This window comes from Peromyscus californicus, unplaced genomic scaffold (genome assembly GCF_007827085.1).
Source record: "Peromyscus californicus insignis strain IS unplaced genomic scaffold, ASM782708v3 Scaffold_3__1_contigs__length_106647218, whole genome shotgun sequence".
NCBI classification, from domain to species: Eukaryota; Metazoa; Chordata; class Mammalia; order Rodentia; family Cricetidae; genus Peromyscus; species Peromyscus californicus.
This window is the reverse complement of record NW_026294551.1, coordinates 46,547,743-46,574,121: the sequence shown is the minus strand read 5'-3', so window position 1 is coordinate 46,574,121 and position 26,379 is coordinate 46,547,743. Positions and strand designations below refer to the sequence as shown.

Sequence of the window (26,379 nt, the reverse complement as noted above, 5' to 3'; positions counted from 1 at the left end):
CAATCACAGACGGTCCTCATCTGCGCTCTAGATAAGCAAGGCTCACACCAGCCTGGCCACCCAGGAAGTTATCACATCCCCTCCTGCTGTGTTCTCCCTGTTCATTCAGCCACACCTGGCCAAACTGCCTCTGAGGACATGCAGCTTCCCCTCCCCAGCCCTCCGTCTCTGTATAAACAGAGCTTGGGTGGTAAGGTCTCCTGAATGAACAGATGTCGCTGCCTTTGGAATTAAAAACATCCCTGGTGGACTGCCACATTCTCCACCATCCCTTCCCTAGTCTCTTGGCCAGAGCAAAGAGTAGCTGTCCCTAGGGCGAGGTGGGTAGGACCCTAGGCTATATGCAGAGAGAGGGAACCCTCCGACCAGCACAGACATGACTGAAACAAGATTGGGTTATCAGCAGTCTCACTGCCGAGGGAAAGGAGGTCAAAAGGGCTAATGTCCAGCCTGAAACATGGGCTGGGTCTCCCACACAGGGACAGGGTCTCCCACAGTACTACCTTGCCACCAGCTATGGGCGGGACAGTTTTCAGGGAAGTCCTCCAGCCTATGAACACAGGAGGAAGGCTCTTTCTCAGAACCTCAGAACATGGAGGCTGCCTCTCCAGAGTGACCTCCATTTTCTCAGAACAACTTTTACCTCCTCCCAGTCTAGACTGGAACCCCAATTCCATACCCTTGTCTTGTAGTTCAAATGCTAGCTCCCCCTACTGGGGACTCAAGAGTGATAGAGGAAGCTCCCCAAAACAGGCCACTCTGAGAATCCTGGTAGAACCAGGAGCCTGGGGGATGAGGGTGAGGAGGGAGACCCTGGGTCTCAGAAGAGAGCAACATGGCACGGGCCGAAAGGAACAGAGCTGGAAGGCAGACAAATGGAGACCAGGTCCTATGGAAAGGCCATGCCAGCTGGGGATGAGATGGCACATCACAAGAGAAAACAGTGGGGAACAGGAGGGCCCGGGCCTCTCCACATTGATGGCTTTGCAGGTAGGTCCTACTGTTCTGGTGGAAACTCCACCTCATCCACCCCATCCTCACCCCGCAACCCCGGCATCCACATACCCAAAGAGTCTGGAATGTTCTGGTGGAAGCTCCACCTCAATCCCCCTCCCCAGTCTCTCTCCTCAAACCCTGCCTCATGTCAGCCCGCAAAACATGGCTCCTCCCCCAGAGATGCTCAAGACCACGCGCCCACAGGGTATTTAAACTGCTCCCCAGAAAACAGTGGTTTTTCAGTCTCTCTTCCTCGTCTCCTCTGGGGGCCTGGAAAATCACCCAGGAGCGTTTTACCCATTAAACCTAGGCTTTTCCTTAATTTGGTTTGATTTAGTCTGATTTGGATTGCTGTGTCGGTGGAGAAGCTTATTGGGGGTGCAAAAACTTTTCACCTACATTCCTGTGTGCTCTTATCTTGATATACCCATCTGTGCTGGATAGTTTTATGTCAACTTGACTCAAGCTAAAATCATCTGAGAGAAGGGAACCTCAATTAAGAAAATGCCTCCAGCCAGGCATAGTGACACACACCTTTAATCCCAGCACTCAGGAGGCAGAGGCAGGTGGATCTCTGTCAGTTCCAGGCCAGCCTGTTCTACAAAGTGAGTTCCAGTACAGCCAGGGCTACACAGAGAAACCCTGTCTCAAAAAAACAAAACAAAAAAAACCAACAACAACAAAAATCTGGCTACAGGCAAACCTGTAGGGCATTTTCTTAATTAACGATCAATGGGGGAGGGTCCTTCCCCATCTGTGGGTGGTTCCATCCCTGGGCTGGAGGTCCTGGGTTCTATAAGAATAAAGGCTGAACAAGCCATGGGAAGCAAGCCAGTAAGCAGCACCCCTCTGTTTAGAATAATGTTTTTGTACACTGTGAAGACATATCTTTGCCAAGGTGCCTTCTGATGGATTAATAAAGAGCTAATGGCCAATAGCTAGGCAGGAAGAGGTTAGGTTGGATTTGTGCATAGGGAATAAGAGTGGGAATGTGTGTGTGTGGGGGGATGGGTGTTACCAGACAGACGCAGAGGAAGCAGGAGATGAACATGCTGTAATGAAAAAAGTTACCAACATATGGTAGAGTGTAGATAAGAAAAATGGGTTAATTTAAGATATAAGAGCTAGTTAGTAACAAGCCTAAGCTATCGACCAAGCTTATCAACCATTTATAATTAATAGGAAGTCTCTGTGTGGTTATTTGGGAGCTGGCTAGTGGGACAGAGCTGACTGATGGGACAGAAAAACTCTGCCTACAAATGGCACAAAATGTGAGGTGAGGCCACAAATATCCACATAAAACCTAAAAAAGCTTAAGAAAAGGTTCCAAACACACAAAAACACAGCCAAACACAGTTTCTTAGTCCCACAGTCTCTCATATGGGCCACGGTACAGAGAGGTGTCTCCTGGCCCCTGCCTGCGGGCTTGAGACACCAGGGTGAGTCCTGTCAGCATGCCATGAACTGGTGGGTTTAAGTTTTGCTCATGCAGACAGAAAAGATTACAGATATAGAATAGAGACAGACCCAGATGGAACAATGTGTTTAAAAATGTACATAGGCTTGGGAGAGAAGAGAAAGGATATAGACAGTCACAGAAGTTAAAAAAAAAAAAAAAAGAGCCATGTAGAGATGGAAAATACACAGAGTCTGGATCCTGTATGTCATTGTGTTGTCTTTAAATTTTTTGATTGTTGATGAAAGAGAGATAGCTGCTAAGAGACATTGGATTATGATAACTGCCAGATTATACCAATCTATATATTTTAAAAATACCTTGACTTCAAAATAGAAGTCAAAAGATATGTTGTTTTGGGGAAGAGGTTATGTTTTTGTTCCCACAGAAAACAAAAGGCTATGGATTTGTTCAAGGTTGAAGATGATCAGGTTTGATCAGGGAAGACCCCCCTGAAAATCCAGGCTACAGACACAAAGAAATAAACTAAAACAAAACAAAACAAACAACAAAAAACCAAAAAACTACAAAACACATAATGTATATTTTACCTGCTCAAATATAAAACAAGAAATCATCTGTGGCCAATTTGTGTTACAATACACAGTCTACACTTGTATTAATACAGATATATATGTTACCTTAAAAGTTTATGTATTTTTTTTAAGATTTATTTATTTATTATGTATACAGAAGAGGGCACCAGATCTCATTACAGATGGTTGTGAGCCACCATGTGGTTGCTGGGAATTGAACTCAGGACCTCTGGAAGAGCAGTCAGTGCTCTTAACCTCTGAGCCATCTCTCCAGCCCCAAGTTTATGTATTTTCAAAGGGCCCAGACACCAATAAAAATGGATGGCCCAGGTGATCCAACATCTCACAATACCTCTGTTGCAGTTTCCTCAGAGTTCTGCATCCAGAACAGCTTCAAGGCTGATGGCTGAGACAGTCCAGCCTCACAAACTACTCCAGCCAAGACTTAACCATTATCCTAAATTTTCTCAGGGTCCCCCAAAGATTCCAGCACTCTCAGACAACAGGAAGCAGTCTAGAAAAAAAAAACCCACATTCCCAAAAGATAGATTATGGATGTCTGTCTTTGCTTAGGGGGGTTGGTTGCAAATTATTATTGGTCATGATTAAAAAAACAAAAATAAGCAAAGGAATTAGATTCAAAGATCTCTTTCTGAAGGAAAAAAAAGGGGATATAATATAGAAATGATGAGATAAAAGGATAAATTATTGAATTTACTTTAATCCCAAAAGCATCTACTAATCTTAAATATTTTACATGGGTATGGATTTTGGTTTATTGATACAAATTTAACGTAGTTTTGTTATACTGTATGTATGTTTCTACTCTTGTTTGGGGTATTATGCTTATGCAACTCATTTAAAAATGTAATGTATAATTAAGAAATACAGGTTAGTAGTTAGTCATCTATAATAGTCAAACTTATAGTCCTATTAGGTATGTTCCAAATTAGATATATTTAGATAGATAAATGGTCTTCAAACACTTCAAAGACCTATAGAATATGGCATTTTAAATGTTTTAATAACATAAGGCATTTCATGACAGTGAGACATGTCAGCTCCTGGCAGCACCAATTTACTTCAGAGAAGATGATGGGCATTGAAGAAACTCCATATGGAGTTTACTTCTTTTGTGGCAAAAGTTAGCCACTGGGCAAAGAAACTACCCTTGCCTCAATTGCTGACAGTATCAAATGCTGCTAAACTGGACCAGCAGGATGCGAAAGAGAAGTGACTGCCAAGACAAGGCAGGACAGTCCTTCCAGATTCCCTGCTTCTTAGAAATGTCTGTCAGATATACCAGGTCTGTAGGCCAAAGATGGATGCTCCAACATTACAGAAGAACTTTGAGTGATTTGTCCAGGCAGTCAGATGTCCCTGTCATTAGGTAACATTACACCTTTTTGGGGTCTTTGATGGAGTTAAAGACTAAATGATTAGACTTAAAAAGTTTTTCTTAGTTATGATAAAAGGTAAATTAGGTACAAAACCTTAGACTCATAAAGATAGATAATAGAATATTTTCTCTGATTTTGCCAAATACAAATGGATTGGATATTGTAACTGTAATTCTTACTTGGTAACTGTTTTTGTTATATATAGTTTACTCTGTTAAAAGTTTAAAACCTTAGACAGAGGAGGGAAATGTTATGGAATAATCTTTTTGTACACTTTGAAGATGTGTCTTTTCCAAGGTGCCTTCTGATGGATTAATAAAGAGCTAATGGCCAAAAGCTAGGCAGGAAGAGGTTAGGTGGGACTTGGGGACAGGGAAAAAGTGTGTGTGTGGGGGGGTGCAGGGGTAAGGCAGGGTTGCTAGTCAAGATGCAGAGGAAGCAGGAGATGAACATGTTGTACTGAAAAAGGGTATGTGGTAGAGTGTAGATAAAAAAAATGAGTTAACTTAAGATGTAAAAGCTAGTTAGTAACAAGCCTAAGCTATCAGCTGAGTATTTATAATTAATAATAAGTCTCTGTGTGGTTATTTGGGAGCCGGCTAGCAGGACAAAGCTGACTGGAAGACCAGAAAAACTCCACCTACACCCCTCCATTGCCTCTGCATCAGCTCCTGCTTCCAAGTGTCTGCCCTGCTTGAGTTCCTGTACTGACTTTCTTCAATGATGAATAGTGAGACTGGGTGGCGGCGGCGGCAGCGGGGCACATGCCTTTAATCCCAGCAGTTGGGAGGCAGAAGCAGGTAGATGTCCATGAGTTCTAAGCCAGCGTGGTCTACAAAGCAAGGCCCAGGACAGCCAGGGCTGTTGAGAGAAACTCAGTCTCAAAAAAACCATGAAAAAAATTGCAAATGGTGATTTGGAAGTATAAGCCAAATAAACAGTTTCCTCCCCAAACTGTGTTTGGTCATGGTGTTTCATCACAGAAAGAGTAACCCTAACTAAGACACCACCCTAGTTAAAACACATATACTGATAGTCAGCAGTCTTCCCAAACTGAGAAATCAAGACCTGTTTCTAAGGCTATCAAAGTCCTTAGTATCTGCTATGTTCAGACCTCACTAGGCCCAGCAATGGGAACCCCTAGCTCTAAGTCAGCAAGCAGCCAATTAGCAGAGCTAAGCCAAGAAGCTACTTTTCACTCACTTATTCATCCATCACTGAATAGATACCCACTACATGCTGGGCAGAGGCCTTCTTACAGCTCAGAGCAGAACTTGGCCTAACGGCACCCTGGCCACTCCCCACTGAGTACCCCATGCCCTGACTCAATAGAAGCAATCAGGGCCTTTAGGAAGTCTGCTCCCCTGCCAGGCTCCAGAGCTTCTCAAGAGCCTTTCCCCTGCCTGATAAACATCCATGTATGGGATTATAGCAATTTAAGCTCTGGAACCCCGAGTCTTGGTTCCTAAGCAGGTGTTGGTAGCTACAGATTCCAGGATTGGCCCAAGTTTAAAATATACTCTAGCTAGGATGCAAAAATCTACCAAGCCCCCCAAGGTGACCTGCCCTCCTGCTGTCCCCTCAGAAGCCTGTCCTGGTTTACAGATGGTCCAAAGTCCTGACTCCAATACAGCCTCTCTTCACGCTGCCTGACCAGGTGTTGCTGTTCCCAGGGTTTACAGTGGCTATAGGTAGATAAGAGAGGTTGAAATAGCCTACGAGTTTATCTGCTTTGGAAAGACTGGATGGACAGCATGTCCCTGGCAATTCCTGGTGTTTCTCATGGCACATTTGACCGTGGAAAGGGTGGAAAATCCACTTGAGCCTTTGGGAACACTTTGGTTATTTAGAACTAAACCCACCCAGGGGCAGGGTGGGAAAAACACCCACTCCATCCCTACATGCCCATCTACTCTATCCCAACTCCAGGACAGGACACCGGCAACAGTCAGGAACATGCATAGGCGAGATCCCCTGGGTCACTTGCCTGCTCCTTGTCACTGGAAGGTGTTATCTGATCTCCTGGCATAGCCAGTGAGCAGGGAACCCCAGAGGTGTGCTTTGGACACATGAAGCCTCTCAGGCCACACTATAGCAGAGAGTATCCTGAAACTGGAGTTACAGACAGTTGTGAGTTACCACATGGGTGTTAGGAACTGAACCCGGGACCTCTGCAAGGGTAGTAAAAGCTTTTAACTGCTGAGCCATCTCTTTTCCAGCCCCTCAGATGCAATTTCATGCCCCAATCTCCCTACCTCACAATCAGATAAAAAATAAAAGCCGAGTGGTGAGTCTGGCTGAGATCGGATGGGGAACTCGTCCGTGCTGTTCCTTATCCCTCACCCATTTCGGGGCTATGCATGCTCCTGCTGCAAGTTCCCAGGCTCTACCGGCTGCACCAGGCCTTAGAGTCTCCTCTCCAGTGTCTATGGTTCAGAGCTAAGTTCTCTTAAGCACAGTCCACAGTTCTCAAGAGAAATGCAGCTTCCTTTGACAGCGGCCACCAGCCCCCACTCCCCCTCCTGTGGGTGGGGAAGTAGGGAATTACAGAGATTAAGAACCTTTCTACCCCTTCTGTTTGGTGACAGGGTCTCACTCTGTAGCTCTGGCTAGCCTGAAACTCACTATGTAAACCAGGCTGACCTTGAACTCACAGAGATCTGCTTGTGTGTGCCTCCCGAGTGTTGGGATTAAAGGTCAAGGCAACCATGCCCTGCCCAGATCAGGGGCTTTTATTCTCAAGTAGAATATTTGATCCAGAACTCAATTCTTAATTCTACTTTGGAAAAACTGTAGGTGCCTCCTACCTCTCAAGGGCTTCCAGTGAGCTGACACTTATCCATTCATTCAGAGCTGTGTTCTCTAGGCCGTCTTGGATTCTCAAGTCACTCTGGGGTCCACCTGGAAGCTACTGCAGCCCAGCCATTACCTTTAAGGGTATGAACAGGCTGCATATGGAGCACACTCGCAAAACCAAATACCTAATCGCACAGGGTGAAGACTCAGCCAATAGCAAGCACAGTACCTAGACCCAAGCACAGTACCTAGACCCTGAGTGCCATGAACATCAGACCCTCTTGGGGAAGGCAGCAGAACCCATTCTACGGGTACCCTCTACTGGCACTCATAGGCAGTTTCAGCCACAACTCAGGGAGTTCCTTGAAATTTTTCTGCTGAGTCCTTTTCTTCAAGCTTTTAGAACAAATTAAAGTAGGCATTAGATCAGTTATTTTGATTTCTAGGAGGGCAAAGCAGCAGCCCCCACCTGAAGGGAAGGCTCCTGATGTTCATCTAGGTTTGAGAAGACATGCTCTGGGAGGTATCCATGGCCACCTGCTGGCACCGAACCTGTCTTCTGCCTCTGAGCCCGGGAGCCCCCAAGCCAGAGCTGAGAGGATAGTGACCTTCCCATGGTTTGCAAAGGTGTTCCGAGAGTCTGAAGGAAGCTTGTAGCAAGATCCTTTCTGGATTGGCTTCCTGGTGTGTCTCCTACCCTCAGAGACGGGGCTAGCGGAGAGGCATCAAGCCTTCATACCAAAATGGAATTCCCAGCTAGAGAGGAGCGTGAGGAAGGGAGCTTCAGTCTATCTTCCTGTCAAATGCATCTGGTCTCTCCCATCTTCAGGATGCACTGGCAGTGTCCAGGTGCCCCCAATCAGCAACACCTGGGCAATGGAGGCCACTCAGCTGAGGCTCGCACTCTCACGGGTCTGCCCGTGCCCCCAAGACAAATGTACCTCTACCTACTCTCCATGCATGCCATCCAGACCGGCCCTGAAGGGTGACAGCAGGGCCACTGGGCCGGGGTAAAGGAGTCTACAACAGCTGGAGCAGATGAGTTCCTGGCGGGACAGTCGCCTAGATCCTCGTAAGGGGTGATGTATGAGACAAGGAGCAAAACCAAGCCTGTCCCCACGTGCCTCCAGGACTATCAAGTGGTAGTGACCATGGCAAAGGAAGGCACCCCACCTGGGGCAGCACCGAGAGCTGCTGGCAGCAGGACCACAAAACATGAACTGGGGGCAGACAGAGAGGAGCGGGGAGGAAGAGAGCTTGGAAGCTGCCTGGACACTCCTACCTGGCACAGGCTGGAGGCAGGGAGGGAGTCCATCTTTCAGAGAGGCTATCCCTATGTTCTAGGGCAGGGAGCTACCAGGGGGCTGGGATGTGTGTACCAGGACGGGGGTGGAGGGACAAAAGGTGGAGGGCCAGGGCTTCCCCCCCCCCCCAGCCCCCTGACTTCCATTCCTAATTCAAACATGCTCTCTCCCAGGGAGCAGGGACCTGGCTGTGGTCACTGTGTTTATAAACAAAGCCTGCTGGACAAACGGGACAAAGTGTCGAGGAGTTCCATTAACAGCCTTGTCATCTACTCAGGGAAAGACTAGAGGTCATCTGGGCAGTGTCCCAGACCCAGGCTACCAGGGCAAGAGCTGGCTCATAGGGCCATTAGAGAGAGCCAAATGGGGACAAGAGACCCCCTCAGGGGCTGGAGGGTAGGGGCTAGTGGGTGAACCTTTGACTCCTGCTCCAGCAGGCTCCCGGCCCATGCTCCTTCTAAGCTCTCTCCCTCAGCAGAGTAATTGAGACCAGAAGCAGCTCTCCCACAGCTGACAAAGGCCCCTTGTTCCAGGGCTCCTCACACCGCGCTCTGAGCCAGCAGTGAGCAGCCTGAGGAGAAGAGCACAGCTGCTCCTCACAGAACAGGGTCACCTCAGATCCTCCATCACAGCTGGTCGAACTCCACCACCGAAAGAGAACAGACCCTGACGTGGCCACCCCAGTTCAAACCCAGAGGACTCTGGCAGGTAGCGGCAGCTGTAGGAGGGGACTTTTTGGACAAGGTATCTCCAGAATCCCTGGAGTGAGGAGCAGCTGGGCCTGCCAGCTTAGGGCAAAGGCCCTCGTCATCACCCAAGTATTAAATGTTCCAGGCCCTGTCCCAAGGGCATCAGGGACTCTCACATTCAGTTCTCATCATAACCCGGTTTACAGGGACGGGTGGAACAACTCACCCCATTCTCTCAAAGAATGAACAGAAGGAGCAAGACATGGAGCCCTGGCTCTGTCTGGCCTCGGAGCCCCTTCCAGGCTGGCTGAAGGAGCAAGTCCTCTCATGGTTTCCTTACTATGGTGGGAAGTCCTGTTCTCTCAGGATCCTCTACTCCGTGTTTGTCCCTTACAGGGGGCCCAGCAGACAAATTCAAGGATAAAACAGGGAAAGGCCTGGACAGGACGCAGCCCTCTGACCTGCCCCTCCAGATAGATTGCATTCCCTGCATCTTAGGAGATGGCAGTGAAGAGTGGAATTAGTTCCCACTAACTGCTGTGGGATGTTCTGTATGGCAAATGTGTTGCTGATTAGTCAATAAATAAAACACTGATTGGCCATTGGCTAGGCAGGAAGTGTAGGCGGGACAAGGAGGAGAATAAACCTGGGAAGTGGAAGGCTGAGTCAGAGAGACACTGCCAGCCGCCAGGATGACAAACAGCATGTGAAGATGCCGGTAAGCCACGAGCCATGTGGCAAGGTATAGATTAATGGAAATGGATTAATTTAAGCTGTAAGAACAGTTAGCAAGAAGCCTGCCACGGCCATACAGTTTGTAAGCAATATAAGTCTCTGTGTTTACTTGGTTGGGTCTGATGGCTGTGGGACTGGCAGGTGAGAGAGATTTGTCCTGACTGTGGGCCAGGCAGGAAAACTCTAGCTACAACTAACTGCGGAGGACAATGAGGCTCCAAGAGGCCAGGGATCCAGGAGTTAGCTCTCTGACCTGTGGCACAGGCCAGCTCCCCCGTCTCAGGCCGTCAGGCAGCACACTCAGTAACTGCCGAGAGGAGGAAGGACAGGAGAGCTGAGGAAGGAAGGAGAGGGAGGAGACAGAGTCCTCCTGAGGGGCGGAAGGTCAGAGGTGGCTTAACCACACCAAGCTCCCAGTTGTGTCCCGGGGTCACGGAACTCTGCTATCTTTTCACAGGTGGAAGTAACAAGCACACACGGCGCTAGGAAAGGAGACTATGAAATGGCCACCTCCAAAGACTAGGCTTTGTTTTTTTTAATCCACTTAGAACTGTGAGCATCTAAGATGGAACAAATGCAAATGTCCACAGACGGATAAACGGTATATCCACTTATGTGGTAGATCGGTAAGAGTGAAGTATTACTCAGCCCTCAAAAGGAAGGAAGGGGGAAGATGCATGTGTGAACCTTGAAGGCATTATGCTAAGTCGTCAAAGGAGGCAAGAAGAGCGGTGGTGGCCGGAGGGTGGGGGAGGGGAGAAGGGCAGTTAGCATTTGATGGGTCCACGGAGCCGTCAGAGAGGAAGGCGGAAAGTTCCAAAGCCACATGGTGGTGATGGTTACAAGAAAATGTATGAACAGATTCCCACAAGATTCCTCTGACCTCTATGGGTGTGCTGTGGCCTGTGCCCACCTCCCTACCTCTCCTTCCCCACAAAACAAACAAACAATAAAAGGGTGAAGTAGGGCACAATGGCACATTCCTATAATCCTACACCGGAGAGAGAGAGGGGCAAGAGAAGCAGGAACTCAAAGTCAGCCTTGGCTACACAGAGAACACGAGGCCAGCCTGGGCTCTACGCACCCTTGTATGGGGGAGTAGAAAATGAAGAACGTTTAGATACTGTCAGATCTGCCAGTTTGGGCACTAGAGGTAGTAGACTGGACTTCACGACTTCCTCCACTTATTTATAAGAGCTCTAATCCCTTTTAAGTGGCTTGGTCATAAATGTCAAAGAAATCCCCCCAGCTTGCCTTTTTCCTTCAGACCCAGCCAGCCAGGACAGGTTGGACCCTGGGAATATGCTAATGGGCCAGCGGGTCGGTCTCAGTTGGGGAGACCACATCTGGAGTCTGGAGTGATGCAGCTGGAAATAGACTAGGATAAACACAGAGGGGTCCCCTGGGAGCAGGGAACCAAAGCAGACTAATGGGGGATGCTTCAGGCTGAGCTGTTACCCTGGCCTGGCCGGGCTGTGGGTAGGCCAGTGGAGAAGAGGTACAGTGTGGAGGCTGTACAGCACATTCCCAAGTAATAACCCAGTGGGTCTGGAAGGAAAGGGATGACTCCTGAGCCTGGAAGAGAGATGGACCAAGCTGGTAAGGTGTTTCAATAAATCTGCAGTGGCAAGCGCAGAGGCCTAGAAGTGCCACACTGTCACCATTCTACCTATGAACTGCTATGTACTCATCCGCCCTTCAGCCAACCAGGCTTGGCCAGCTCTGGATGGGGGTCCCTGAACCTGTGAGAACACAGACGAGTTGTGTGAAGGTAGGCAGGCCACTCATCCTTTTCGGTCTTGGATTCCTTCTCCTCAAGACAGGATCAAATTCCTTTGGCCTCAAACCCTACAGACATCTTCTTTTAGTCACTCCTTCACCCCCTCCCACTTGCCTGGCTCACAGCCCCTCCTGTTCAGGGCAAGCTGGATGCCTTCATTTCCTGGGCTACTCCCTACACATTCCTGCCCCCATGAGCCTGCCCTGAGGGTTCCTCCCCAAAATGCCTGCCTCACTTCTGCTGACCCAGAACCCACTAGCTAAAGTAACAAAGCCTTAAGAGGGCAATTACCATGCCTCTATATAAACTGATTCAAAGTACTTTCAATAATGTGCTTTTAAAAGGTGTATCTAAAGACTATACCATGAAAATAGAAAAAAACATACAAAAACACACACTATGATTAAGCCTACTTAGAGGTGTACATACCCAAGGGAGGGAAAAAAAAAAAGCACAGAATTACATAATAAAGGGGCCACTCCAGGGCTGTGGGACAGGCTTCTGTAGTGCTGGGCTCTTCCTCAGTCCTCCGCTGGCATCTTGCACTGCTCTCTGGTGGCCTGGGATGTAATGGCATCCTAGCCCTTCAATCTGACATGGTACCCTCCTACACTTCTGGGTGCTCGCTACAGGGGCACTGGAATCTCTCACCTCCAAATTTATAACCCTGACTGGCTCTTTTCCACGCAATCTACTTCTTTCTAGGTGTACTAGGCAGAGATGCCCTGTGCCCAGAGGTGACAGTGCTCCAATCAAAGGCAGTCTGAGGCTCTTTTGGTTTTTTGAGACAGGATTTCTCTGTGTAGCTTTGGAGCCTGTCCTGGAACCCACTTTGTAGCCCAGGCTGGCCTTGAACTCACAGAGATCTGCCTGCCTCTGCCTCCTGAGTGTTGGGATTAAAGGTGTGTGCCACCACCGCCCGGCCCTGAGGCTCTTCTTATGCCAGACAGCAGAACATCACTCCAGTTCCTTGACCAGACCATTAGCCATGCCAAGACCTTTTCACCTGGGCTGCAAAATTCTTGATAAAAGGACCAAGATGCAGAGACACAGCACCAAGGAGACAGTGTGGCCTTCTCTACATCCAGTCAGCAGAGGCACCTTGGCCTTGGTGTCCTCATCTGTGAAGTAGGACAGGGAAGTCACCTTCCTTGCAGAGCTGTAGCAGGATCACGTCAGGCAGCACTTGGATATGAGCTTCCAAGAGCAGAGTACTGGACACACATGGGAGTGACTAGAGCTCCCAATTGTCTGCACTGAATGCTGCATCCAACCAGGCCTCCAACTCCAGCTGCTCTGCTACCACCATGGCCAGAGAGAGCAACTCATCACAAGAGCAAGTGCTTAGCACTCAGATGAGGAGTCCCCTGGCTGGGCTGCGTGGAGATGAGCTGGGGAGAAAGGGGGCTTTCTCTCCACCTTCCCATCGGGCATTCCTTGGCTCCTAGCTCCACCATAAAGTCACCTTTGGCTCTGCCCCTAGGGTCCACTGAAAGGAAGCAACCTGGGCTCCAGAGCTAAGCCGGTTACCTTCCTTAGACATGTGGCAGCTATGGGAACAGGTTGTTCTACAGCTCTGTGGGGCCTGGCCATGTGGGATCGTCCAGTGCAGACTCTCCATCCAGCCTGGCTATCCTGAGTGGTTCTGAGGTAGTTACAGAGCAAGGCTTTATGAGCCCACAACACCCCCTCCCCAGCGCACAGGGGACTGGGGAGGTAGCACCATGGCTCAGAGCCCAGGGCTGTGCTCAGGAGGCTGAGTGCTAGGGCACTTCAAAGGCCTCTGGAGGCTGTGGGCTTCGAGCTGCCCACTCACTGGCCTGGTCAGCTGGCAGCAGGAACATTTGTGTTTCTTTTAATATCAACTCCCAGGCATTTAACATTCCTCGAAGCTTAAACACAGAAACATTTCCCTTAGCAGAATGTGCTCTCTGCTTTGCCAAATACAACCTGGAAGCCTCCCCCCCGCCCCAACTACCTCCCATCTGCTCCTGTCTCCAAGAGTCAATGATTTATGGTGTCTCCACGGGCTCTAAGTAGCACATTGAGGGCAGAAGCAGCGGGGCTGCCATCCAGGTGGGAGACCCCTGGCATCTGAATTGTAGAGGGGCTGTGGGCCACAATGCTCACTGAGCTGGCTGCCCCTGTCACCCTTGCGTTTCACAGCCATCAGCGGCCCAGGCAATGTGGCAGCTTCCCCCATCTCTTGGCTGGGTGTCCCCTACCTAAAGGCTGGCCAGGCAAGCCTGGGAACCATTCCCTGCCTATTCCTTGGGCCGTGCCCAAGGAAACAGAGATGGGATTCCTGCTACTTAAGAGGCCATGTGACAGGGATTGGATTTAAAGAGCTTTCTGTCATCATCCTCATTCCTGAAACAATGAAGGGCTGGCACAAGGTTGCCTAGCAGCACTGTCTCCCTGGAGACAGCACCAAGGAACGGGGTACAGGTCCCTCAGCATCAGGAAATCCGTGCTTAGGAACACGAGGCAGACAGCTGGGCCTCTACTGGAGGGCACCACCCCTCTCCTCAGACACAGAATGCACGGCAGGTGGGGGATGGGGACACCCACACAGTTCCCAATGGCACCCAGTCAACATCCAGATATAAAACTTCAGCCTCAACATGCACCAGAGAACAATCATTTCCTAACAAAAGGCCTAGAGAGATGGCTCAGTGGTTAAGACCACTCAGAGGACCCAGGTTCAGTTCCCAGCACCCACATGGCAGCTCACAACCATCCTTAACTCCAGGGGATCCATCACCCTCCTCTGGTTCTGTGGGCACCAGGCATTTACATGGTGAACACACATACATGCAGATAAAATATGCATAAACATAAAATAATAAAAACAAATATTAGGCCTGGAGAGATGGCTCAGAGGTTAAGAGCACTGCTTGCTCTTCCTAAAGGTCCTGAGTTCAATTCCCAGCAACCACATGGTGGCTCACAATCATCTGTAATGAGATCTGGTGCCCTCTTCTGGTCTGCAGGGATACATGCAGACAGAACACTGTATACATAATAAATAAATCTTAAATATATATATATATATATATATATATATATATATATTAAAAAAAAGGTGACGCTCCCTGCTCAAGACTAACCCAGTGGGCCTATTGAGGTCAAGGGTTAAGAAACCTGGAGCACCAGTGCCTATGGCCCAGCCTTGCCATTATCTCCCTTGATTTCACGGTCACAGATCCTGCGGCCACTGTGTCTTCAGCATGAGGCCACATAAAGTGCCAAGCAGCAGTGTGAATGGCTCCATGCTAATGTTATCCCTAAGTAGATGGTAACTGCCTTCAGAACTGGCACAATGATCCAGCGGTAAGAGTACGCACAAGACCTTTTTCCCATTTCCATCTTAAGGGCACCAAGAAATATGTGCACTCACCCTGAGGATCTGACTCTACTGATATTCCAAGGCCCCGCCCTGGGACACTGACTCCCAACACAGGCGAAGACAATGTAGCAATTTGGAGCCCAGCTGCCCAGCTGATCCTAAGCCCTTCTGGTAGAACATCGAACAGTGGGGGACATGTGACTCCCTCCTGTCTCACGCTCATAGCAGATACTGCTCATTACAAACAGCGACCTCTTTTCCTGCTTATGACAGTCTTGGAATGCTTCCCAACACAGTGTCACACAAAAAGCCACCAACAGACTGAAAGTAACTGTGAAAACAAAGGCAGCTACTCCCTTAGACCTGTCTACCTTGCAGAAACATGGTGGTCTACCTGAGCCAGGTATGGTGGCTGGGAATCCAGTATCTATGGGCAGCTGGGACGTAGCAAGGAGCCAACTTTGGGGAACTTGTCTCAGCTTTGAGCCAAAGTCACAAAAGATCAAAGGACGTGCGAGGACTCCCTAACTGTCTCAGCCTGGCTCCTTACCTGGATCTGCCCCTTGCCCATGATCTTGTCCACAATCTCATTGTTGTCCTTGTTGACCTTGGTCTTGTCATAGCACTTCTCATAGCACAGGATCCTCAGGGACTGTGAACCCTCCAGCTCAATCTCAAACTCCTGGTGACAGATGGAAGGAACAAAGGCTGAGTCCCTGAAGGCTGTGTGGCTTCCCAGCTTCCCAGCAAGAGTGGGCCTTGGCTGTGCAAGGCAGAGGTGAGCAGGACCCTGGAGGACCACATCACAAGACACAGTGGGGCCCCGGTACTTTCTGGAGACCGCCAGGTGACTGGTGGAGCAGGGTTTGGGAACCTTAGCTGACAGCCCAGGATTCATTGACCTAAACACTGGTCTGCAGGCAGATGACTAACGGGAAGTACCGGGTAAGGGAGACACAGCTGGTCCAGCCAGTGATGCAGCCACCCCCAGCAGAGAGGCACGCTCAACGACAAACTGGGACACGAGCCTCCTCTACTCACCTCATCCCACTTGGGCTCTGTCGTGTCCCGAAACACCCTGGTTTTAGCTTTGCTGACAAAATAGCCAAAGGAATCCACCTCCAGAGTACAGTACAGATCTGCAGGGGGAAACAGACAGACTGAGTAAGGCCCGAACAGCCCAGGAACGGGGCCAGGGCCCAAGGAGTGGTAGTCAAGGGCTCAGGGAGGAAGGGGTACAGGCGCTGAAGTGCAGGGCCTGAGCCTTGGTATCAAGGGCGCAACATCTGTATGGACTATGCCACTTGGGCAAATCCTTGTACAGAGTGAGTTCCAGGCAAGCCAGAATGACATGGTGAGATCTTGTCTTAGAAAAAAAAAAAAAAAGTTTAATTGGGATAGAGTATTGCTCAGCAGTAAAACATTTACCTATTTTTTTTTTTTTTTTTTTTTTTGGTTTTTTGAGACAGGGTCTCTTTGTGTAGCTTTGCACCTTTCCTGGAACTCACTTGGTAGCCCAGGCTGGCCTCAAACTCACAGAGATCCGCCTGGCTCTGCCTCCCAAGTACTGGGATTAAAGGCGTGCGCCACCACCGCCCGGCCAACATTTACCTACTATGTGCAAGAAATGAGGATCTATCTCCAGTATCCCAAACACTGTACACATACACAGTGATATTTAAGCCCAGTTTTGGGTCAATAAGAACAGATGTAATTGCCTTAATTTTTATTTTTTTTTGAGGCATAGTAGTACACTTCTTTAATTCCAGTACTCAGGAGGCAGAGGTAAGTAGATCTCTGAGTTTGAAGCCAGCCTGGTCTACACAGCAAGTTCTAGGTCAACCAGGGCTATAGAGAGTCATTCTCAAACAAAATTTGGAAAAAATCTGTTTTAGATTTATTTTATGTATATGAGTGTTTTGCCTGCACATATGTCTATGTACCACATATGTACCTGGGGCTTGTGAAGGCCAGAAGAAGGTGTCGGATCCCCTGGAACTGGAGTTACAGATGGCTGTGACCCACAATGTGGGTGCTGGGAACTGAACCCAGGTCCCTCTCCAGGAGCAACAAGTGCTCTTAACCACTGAGCCATCTCTCCAGGCCTGTGACTGCCTTTTATGGAGAAATAAGCTGAAGCTCAGAAAGGTTAGAAAACATGCCCAGGGTCACAGAATTTACAATCACAAGACTTGGGTTTGAGTCTACGTGTCTGCAGCTCAAGAGGAAAAGCCTGAAGGACAGCAGATCTTGGAGACAAAGGGGAAAAGTAACTTCGCTGACAAGAGGGATTGGCTTCTGGACTTTGAGGGAAAGTCCCACAAGTCCAGGCACGTCGGCAGGGCCCCAGCTCGGGGAGATCAGAGCTGAGCAGATGAGGAGAGGAACCTTGCACACTGAGACCATAGGGACTTGCTATGAAAGATGGACAGTGGCCACTCAACGTCTCCCTAGGGTCGAGGAGGCACTTACTGGCTGATTGTTTAAACCCCTTGGCAGAGTGGACGATGACATGAAGGAAACCATACAGTCCTGGAGACTCGTCGTCTGCAAGAGAGCAAAGACCGGAGGGTAGAGGTGCCAGGGATTCACCAACTCTTCCACCCAGGGCTGGTGGGAAGGCAGACGGGGGCCTTGGTCCACAGCACCACCTGGTGGCCGGCTGGGAAACCAGCCCAAGGCTCACTATTTTCCCACAGTGTGAGCTACCCTAGGAAGGGAGGGGTCCCTCTCCCCTCTGCTCAGATTGGGAACTAGAACAAATGTCTTAGGCCGGGCATTTAGTACGTTCCGTCCCTCGGAACACAGCTGATCCCAAGGCTGCCCTCCTCTGCCTAAAATGGAAATGAACTGATTTGAGTCACTCTGTTCTAATGGAAAACAAAAGGCTCCAAGGAAGGCTTGGCCCTTGTTTGGGACACAAAGGGCCCCAGGTGAGCCTGAAATCCCAGCACTGGGAAGGCAGAGACTGGAGGTTGACAAAGCAGACACCCTCCCAGCACCCGGGAGCACACTCTGGGCCAGTTCCTAGCCTCATCACAGCTCTCCCTGCTTAGACCCACCCGCAAAGTCCTTGCTTGGCATTCAAGGCCTTCTCCAGATTACCTACTACCTCGTCCTTCCCCCCAACCCCTGCCCCATTCTGCAGCCTTCTGCTCTGGTTTGGAGACTTCTTCATGAACTCAACACCACCCCGGTGCTCCAGGGCACGGATTTTTCCCTCAAACTAGAGGGAGCCAAGGAACACCTGAGCCCTTCAGAGAGTCCCTCCCACTTACAATCCCTGTGCACAGGCAGGAGAACAGTTCCAGTCACATTGGGCAGAGAGACCAGCCATTAGCAGCCACGCCTTTCCTTGGTCCTTGTATGAGACCCCAGCAATGTTCCAGTAGCCTGGACCTGCTGGCCGGGCAGCCTAGAGTTCCAAATCTTACCATCTTTATTGCTGGTGACAGGAATGTTGTGCACAGTCCTAAGCTTGAAACAGGATCCCGTGAGCACCTGGAGCTCCACAGAGCTCAGGACAAAGGCCTGGAGATCTGTGGGAGGTGCCAGGAGGAGACAGAGCTTCATTATAGGTTCACTAGGACCTGCAGCTCTTCCTTGAAGATGCTTCAGGGAATCAGCTTAGTTTCTAGTGTTGGAGTTGGTTCTTTGGGCGGAGCGGAGTCCTGCAGGTGTTCACACGATCATGGTTGTGGGTGCTGTCAGAGGCTCGGGTGTGTGAGTGGGAAGCAAGAGGAGGGAGGGACACCCAACCCAGAGCCCTAGGTGGCCTGCTATGAATTCACTGTGTGCCTTAATAAGACCTCAACTGATTACGGTAACATCCCAAGAACGTCACCTCCCCAGCATCTTGAAAGGTCACTATGAGGGCTGAAGAGAGTCACTGGACATGCCAAGCTGGGAGAGACACAAAGGACGCCTTCAGAACAGCATGGGACTGGATGGGGCTTTACCTTTCCTCTGCAGCTTCTGGATTGCTTCTCTCCACTCCGACCTCTCATAGTCGGAGGACAGGAGAAACAGGTAACTCTGGAGGGAGAGAGAAGAGTTCAATGCAGTGACCACAGCTGGACAAGGCATACCCTCAACTTCTAGGCTCCCCATCAAAGCCTCTTCTTACTCAGGCCCCTCTGAGTCTGAAGGAAGAGGCAGCTAGGGTGGGGCTGTCCTTTTGGGAAGCCAGGTTAACAAGAGTGGCAGTGCCAATGGTGCCCAGCAGAGGGCAGTAGCTTCCTGCTACCAAGGAGAGCTGTCTAGGGCTGTGGCAGCTTCCTTGGGAAATGGGGGTCCCAGCCCCTGGTCCCTGATTCCCATGGGTCAATGCCAGAAGTGGGCAGCCCTGAACTAAGGGAACAGGTATCCCAGCCCTCCACCCTGCTCGTCCTGACCTTTCCATTCCGATTGTGTATCCGGAACGGGATTGTGGGGGAATTGAGCAGCAGCAAGAACTCATTCTCAAACATCTTCTTTTTGAGGCGCTCAATGGCTCGGCTCTGTCCCTTGTTGGCCTTCTGCAGGGGACAAGACACGGGTGTTTTCCCTCGTACAAAAACTTCACATCTCGCTCAGCTGCGCTAAGCATGACATTCTTCTGTGTGCTAATCCGTTTTTTATTTGCTGTATTTCATGAGGTTTTGATATCTAGGGCCTAGGTATGCACCTCCTAAGAGCCAGCTAATTCCCAACTAACCCTTCTGTGAGTTTACCATTCGCATGCAACTAACACAAGGCTGCAGCCTTTACAGAACATCCAATGTCAGGCCAGATAACTAGACCACCCCAAAGCCAGAGCCCCCCAGTAGTATGGGAACTAGCCAATCCTAGGCATCTCCTCTACTGTGCTTCACCGAGGAAACCCCAATGACCTGACTAGTCCTGGATAATTGTAGTAAGGCCTCTTCTCACAGATTCTATAAGTGAGCTCTCATACTCTCCCCCGACACTCATCAGCCTCTATCAGAAAGCCCTCGGACACCCTGCAGCATTGCATCCCAGCTGCTGATCTGACAGCAGGGCCTCTGAGCCTGGCCCGTGGTCTCATACGCCGCCAAAGCTTGCGCCCTCGCTAACAAGTCTGTCCCGCACGGCCCAAGTAGATTTCTCCAATTCTCCAACTTTCTATTTCAGCAAGGAAGCTTCCTGTACTTCAAATCTCAGGGTCCCTGAAATTCCCAAGCTCTTTGATTTGGATGAACCTCCTCTTTTTTCCTTCATGGATGTGTGTGATGTGCATGTGTGTGTTCACATGTGTGCTCACATACACGTACAGGCCTAGAGTCTTGATAGCCAGCTCGCTCTGCGTAATTCCAAGTGCTGGAATTACAGAAGGGCCACCTCCTTCAGCTAGTACTCCCACGGGTTCTTTTTATCTGAACTCTGGTCTTCTTGCTTGCACGGCAAGCGTTTTAACCACTGAGCCATCTCCCCAGCCCTTAACGTAAGAGTCTGGCAAAACTCTAACAAACCTCGCAGGCAGCCAGCCCTTCCTGTAGGAAGAAGGTAATCAACTTTCTCTGCCAATTGAATGCACACAACTGTCCAGCCATGTCACTTGTAGAGACTCCAGACACAGGGCAGTAATGTGCACTGTAGACCTGCCTCCTATGGGGAAGGAACCAGGGACACTCCAAATGCACAAATGCACGTTTGGCTGTTGGGACAGAATATACTGTAGCTGCTAAAGGGAATCCGACAGTCCAGAGTTCCAGGTGTAGTTCTGTGAGCAGCTTAGAAAGTACCAGAACAGGACAAATGGTCTTGTGACGTACCCCCTCCCCCACATACACACCCACATACACTTCAAGTTGTTAATAGTGTAAGGTGAGTGATAATCACTTTTACTCTACCTACTAGTACTGTAAGCATTTATTACACTGACAACTAGAAAAATGAGTTTTAATAATTATTATATTTATTTGTATATTTTTGATTTTTTGAGACAAGGTCTCTCTGTGTAGCCTTGGCTGTTCTGGAACTCGCTCTATAGACCAGGCTGGCCTCGAACTCAGAGAGCTGCCTGCTTCTGCCTCCCGAGTGCTGGGATTAAAGGCGTGCGCCACCACCGCCCAGCTTTGATTCCTCCTCTTTAAAAGTTCTAACTTTCTAGTTATTTTGTACAATTTCTCTACAGCATGGTCTGTGAATACGACCCACAGGCTATCAGGTTTTTCAAAAGATTAGAGGTTCACTTTGTGGACTAATATAGAGAACTATTTGGGGATGTTCTATTCGTGACAAGAATCTCAGGGTTTCTTTTGTCTTTAAGGCTTATTTATTTTTATTTTACAGGCATTGGTACTTTGCCTGCATGTATGTCTGTGAAGGTGTCAGATCCCCTGGAATTGGAGCTATAGACAGCAGTAAACTGGGTGCTGGGAACTGAACCCGGGACCTCTGGAAGAGCAGCCAGTGCTCTTAACCTCTGAGCCATTTCTCCAGCCCAAGAATCTCAGTTTTCTTTCTTAGCATACGCTTAGTGCCTGACAGATGAGGATGGCCAACTGTGGTACTCGGGTCCACTCTCTCCCTATTATCTGCCTTTTAGAGGTGTCAGCTTCTCATGAGGCCGCCTGTGCTGTTCAGGCTGCCTTTTCTCAAGAAAGCCTCTCTTCCCACCTCCTCTTCCCCTTTCCACACTGTTCAACAAACACCAAGGAAGCGTTCGTTCCATAATTAAACCCACTAGCTCTAGGCACTGGTCCTGGCCTCCCTCAGTACTGACACAGCAGGGGCTCCCATTCTTGAGTACTGCCTCCCCTATCACAGCCAGTCCATCACCTCCCCAGAACACCCAGTCCAAAAACATGCACTTACCTCCTTCTGGATCTCACTCTTGAGGGCAGAGATCTTCATTTTCATGTCCTCTAGCTCGTGGTCTGGGAAGGGGTGCACCTGGGGACTGGCCTCTGACTCCTCAGGGGATGGGAACACTAAGTCAGCCAGGGGGATGTACCACTTACAGTCATATTGCTGATGCTTTCTGTAAGCAAGCAGGGGGACGTGAGCTGAGCAAAGTGGCCTCTTCAACGCAAACTGCTCACCCAGAGCAAAAAACTACCCACAAAGGGATCTGCCGAGACTCATGGGAGGCAGGAGCACTCCCTGCCCTTGAGGATGTCAAGCACACACATGTGGAGTATCGAGAATCAGGTCTGGGTCTTCACCTTGATAGTCTTTTCACCCAGTAGGACTAGTGCTTCTAAATATCCAAATTATTGTGTATTGAGAAGAATGAAGCCTTGCTGGCTGGACTCATGTTTTCTTACCATGTGCTTCGCACCCTGCCAGCTTCTCTGGTCTATCCATATTGAAGCTCACATTCAATGGTCCTTTACAGTAGGGATGGGCTACAGATGCTATTCTGAATGCCAGTTCTGATCCATAGAGATCACACAGAGCCCTGGGCTGAGGGTTATGAAACTACATCCAAGCTGGGTGTGGTGGCATATGATTTTAATCCCAGCACTCAGAGGCAGAGGCAGGTGGATCTCTATAAATTCAAGTCCAGCCTGGTCTACATAGACAGTTCCAGGCCAGATAAGGCTACACAGAAAGACCTCATCCCAATCAATCGCTCGATCAGACAAGCTAGCTAGCTAGCTACATCCACACCTAGTGGGAAAGGGGGCCATGGCTGATGATTAGTATCTGCTGTGGGAGGACTGAAGGTAGAGGGGGCTCCATGTCTTGCTAGTCATGCTGCAGACCCTGTCCCTGATTACCTCCCTTCCCAGCAGACACTGGTGGCTCATGAATGTAACACAGGAGCATAAACACAGTGCACTGCTTACTACTGGCATCTCCGAGGTCTCGTTCCTGGGAGTCGTGCCCTCAGCGGAAGCCCAAGGACCTCCTCCCTGCTCTGACTTCCTCTGAGAATTAGATTTGCTTCCAACTCTTGTGTTTCCTTATGGTCCCTTTTGTTTCAATAAGCACACAGATCTCCTTCTACAATGTGAGGCAACATATTGAGCACAGAGTAGGTTATAAATGTAGTTGGAAGAATATGTAAGTAAATACGGAGCAACCTTTTCTGGTCATGCACAAAGTGTGTCCACACTACTGAAAAGGAGTTGAAAAGGAGCTTCTGAGTTATTAGGGTTCAAATTCTATCTCCTCCATTTCTAGTTGTGTGACTTTAGGCAACCTATCTGCCTTCTCCATGACTTCTGACCGTGAGACAGGGAAAACAATAACCACTCCGTGAAGGTGATAGGAAGATTAGAAATAATGTATCTGAAACACTGTCATAGCACTTGGAGTGGCAGAAGCCCTCAACAAATGGCAGCAGATATAATGAATATTCACAGAATTGTAGTTAGCTGGGAGTGGTGGCACACACCTTTAATCTCAGCACTGGGGAGGCAGAGACAGGCGGATCTCTGTGAGTTCGAGGCCAGCCTGGTCTACAGAGCGAGTTCCAGGACAGCCAGGACTACACAGAGAAACCCTGTCTCGAAAAACAAAAACAAAACTAACGAGGAGAGAATTCTTGCGTAAATTATGGCATACGCACTTAATATCACGCAGAAAAGTAAAGCAGTGGCTATGACATTCAGCAGCAGTAAGGAAAATGCTTACGGCAAGGAACAGAAAAGGCAGGGCCCAAGCTAGATGAAGTTGTGCACACCTTTAATCTAAGTGCTGGGCAGGCAGAGGCGGTAGATCTCTATGAGTTCAAGGTCTACATAGTGAGTTCCAAGACAGCCAGAGCTACAAAGAGAGATGCTGTCTCGAAAATACACCCCCCAAAAAAATAAATAAAAAAGCAGAGCCCCCAATTGGGCATTCTCTGTTAGTACAACTATGAGAAAAAGCACAAAACCATTAAAAAAGTACGGGAAAGAAATACAGTCACAGAAGACTTAACGCTTATCTTCAAGTAGGTTATGTTTTCCTCTAATATATTACCTTTATCATTAAAACAACATGATTCTTTTTTAGAAGAGATTACACAGTAAAACCGAATTGAACATATGTGTGTGTGGCCTCACACTGTCACCCTGGAAGTCTTAAACTTGCTGTGAACTCTGTGTGTTAGCCTCCCTCCAGATGTGAGCCACCACTCCTGGGTAACACGCGGGCACTCCCGCGGTCCTCGACTGTGACCCCACTCCCCACACTCTCACCCTGCAGAGGTCTTCTTCAGCTTGGCACACAGTAGGACATCTGTGAAGAGAAAGACGTGCCGCAGCTTCCGGGAACTCTCAGACATTTCTACCAGGAAGCCGTCCTTCACCAGCTGCCGAGTCTGAGGGAGACAGGACACCCCCACCTGCTCAGAGGGGAGAGCGCAGCGGGGGCGCGGCCTGCACTGCACTGGTTTTGGAGTCTTGGCTGGTGAGAACCCAGACTCTGTCCTTCCTCAGCTGTGTTCCCCTCTAATCTCGGATTTACTGTCTGGACAGCGCAGAGGGCGGGCTCTGCTTTGGGAAGCAGCATCGGCCGTGGGATAGCTCAGTGCACGGACACACGGTCTGCCATTAACATAGCTCAGGCACCGCACCCTCTCCCACAGCTCTCAGCAGCTTGCCCTGGATCAAAACTCTCTGGAAGGACTTGGTTTCTCCATCCTTGGCCATGAACACCTCCAACCTCACAGCCCCCCACCCCCCCACCCCATGGAGAGTTTGATCTAGTTTCGGCTCATCTTGCCCAGCCAACCTACTCAGGCTCCTCTACGCTACTTCTCAGTGGATTATTCAACTATGGATGGAAGACCCTGGGCTTCCCCAAGGGGGAGGGACCGCAGCGATCAGAAGCATTTCGCTGTCTATGAGCCGTGCAGTGCTTCCTCCCTGCCATCTATCTATTCCAGCCTCCTCTGTGTGCACTCTATCCTGTGTGACCTACATACACTGCTGTCTGTGGGTGAGCATGCTGAAAGGATATGATTAAGACAACCTGAAACCGAAGGTGCTCTATGCCTTCTAGAGATTTTTTTTTTTTTTCAGATACCGCCACAGTAAGATGAAGAACTAGTGCCATTTTCCGAGGTGCTGCAAACCAGGGCTGGGTTTGCATGCCAGCTCCATGCCCCATTAGTCATGCTCCAGACCCTGTCTCTCATTACTTCCCTTCCCAACAGACATGAGAGGCTCATAAAGGTAACAAAGGAGCATAAACCCAGTCAGCCTTCCCTCCTAAACGCTACTTAATTATCTCGATTAGACAGAAGGTACTGAATCTGGGCCGGACTGTTGACCCCTGAGGGTCACAGTCTCCCCAATTCTTCACACGGCGTTCTCCCTCTTCCATCAGGAAGCTTCCCACACCATCCCAGGGGAGCTGAAATGCCACATCTAGGCGTTTCCAAGGACATTTCAGCAGCCTGGGAGGCCAAAGCCATCTCCAGTACTAGCGCTTTCTGCTGCTGGGCCTGTTGCCTAGTTCTGGCCTACCTATTGTGTAGACGAAGGTCTCCCAGGGCCTCCCTGAGATCATCACCCCAACTGGAGCAAGGAGACGTATCAAGAATGAAGTACCCAGAGGCCCAGCGTCTGGTGGGGGCAATGTGTGGAGATTTACAGCCCAGAAAACATCTGATTCTGACATTTTTGTTTAAGGACCCTTGTGCCAGTCTCAGAGATTGTCGAGGCTCAGTTTCCTTTTCTGTCTTACCAGGTTATTACTGGGACCAATGAGACAACAGTCTTAAAAGTTCTTAACTAGGACCTGACATGGTATAGGTATGGCCGAGAGTGCAGGCCTCCCTTTAGCTGTGGGTACACAGGACACTCAGTATGATGCCTAGCATCAAGGACAGCAGGGACAAGGGACCTGGCCAACTGTCTACTCAGTCTAGGTGTGGAGTTGTACAGGGCCCAGAACTCACCTCCCCCTTGGGGGTTGTGACTGCAGTCCGGCGGGGATCAATGTCCTCATTAATGCTAGACAGGAAATTCTGGGAGATTCGGAGGGCATCCTGGAGCAGCGGGTAGTCTGGGTGGTCCACAGGTGTGTGCTTCAACAGATCCTGGGAAAGGATGGGGCAGGGTGGTGAGTTGAGAGGAGCGGTTCAAGTTCAGTGAGAAGACAGTGGGGATCACGCAATCCCCCAAAGGGTTCTGAGGGGGTACTCTAGGACCCGCACTCTAGTCCAGCTCTGCCTGTGTAACTGCAACTGATAAACCAGGGTCAGAGCAGCAGTAGTGATTTCTGCTGCAATCAGGACTCTTTTCCCTAGGGGCAGCAGCTGGGTCAAGCCTCAGCTCACCAAGCAGCTAGGGTACACTCTGCTGCCCACTGCACAGCTGCTCCCAGGACCCTGGAGACCACAAGGCAGGGATGAAGCAGCAGCAAGTGTCTGCCTCCTAGGGAGCATTTGGCCAAA

The 26,379-nt window shown here is 49.5% G+C and overlaps 1 protein-coding gene across 5 annotated transcripts in view; it reads right to left on the bottom strand.

The window, feature by feature from the left end:
• Abr (ABR activator of RhoGEF and GTPase) overlaps positions 1-26,379 on the bottom strand; it is a 205,111-nt gene that overhangs the window by 23,613 nt on the left and 155,119 nt on the right. For all 5 annotated transcript variants that reach the window (XM_052755997.1, XM_052756000.1, XM_052755998.1 and 2 more), the window contains 9 exons: positions 25,882-26,022; positions 24,176-24,297; positions 21,861-22,026; positions 19,436-19,558; positions 19,001-19,076; positions 18,476-18,580; positions 17,514-17,588; positions 16,083-16,180; positions 15,592-15,723 (listed from right to left, as the gene is read on the bottom strand). In XM_052755997.1, the coding sequence (XP_052611957.1) occupies positions 15,592-15,723; positions 16,083-16,180; positions 17,514-17,588; positions 18,476-18,580; positions 19,001-19,076; positions 19,436-19,558; positions 21,861-22,026; positions 24,176-24,297; positions 25,882-26,022 (1,038 nt within the window). The remainder of the gene's footprint in view (positions 1-15,591; positions 15,724-16,082; positions 16,181-17,513; positions 17,589-18,475; positions 18,581-19,000; positions 19,077-19,435; positions 19,559-21,860; positions 22,027-24,175; positions 24,298-25,881; positions 26,023-26,379) is intronic.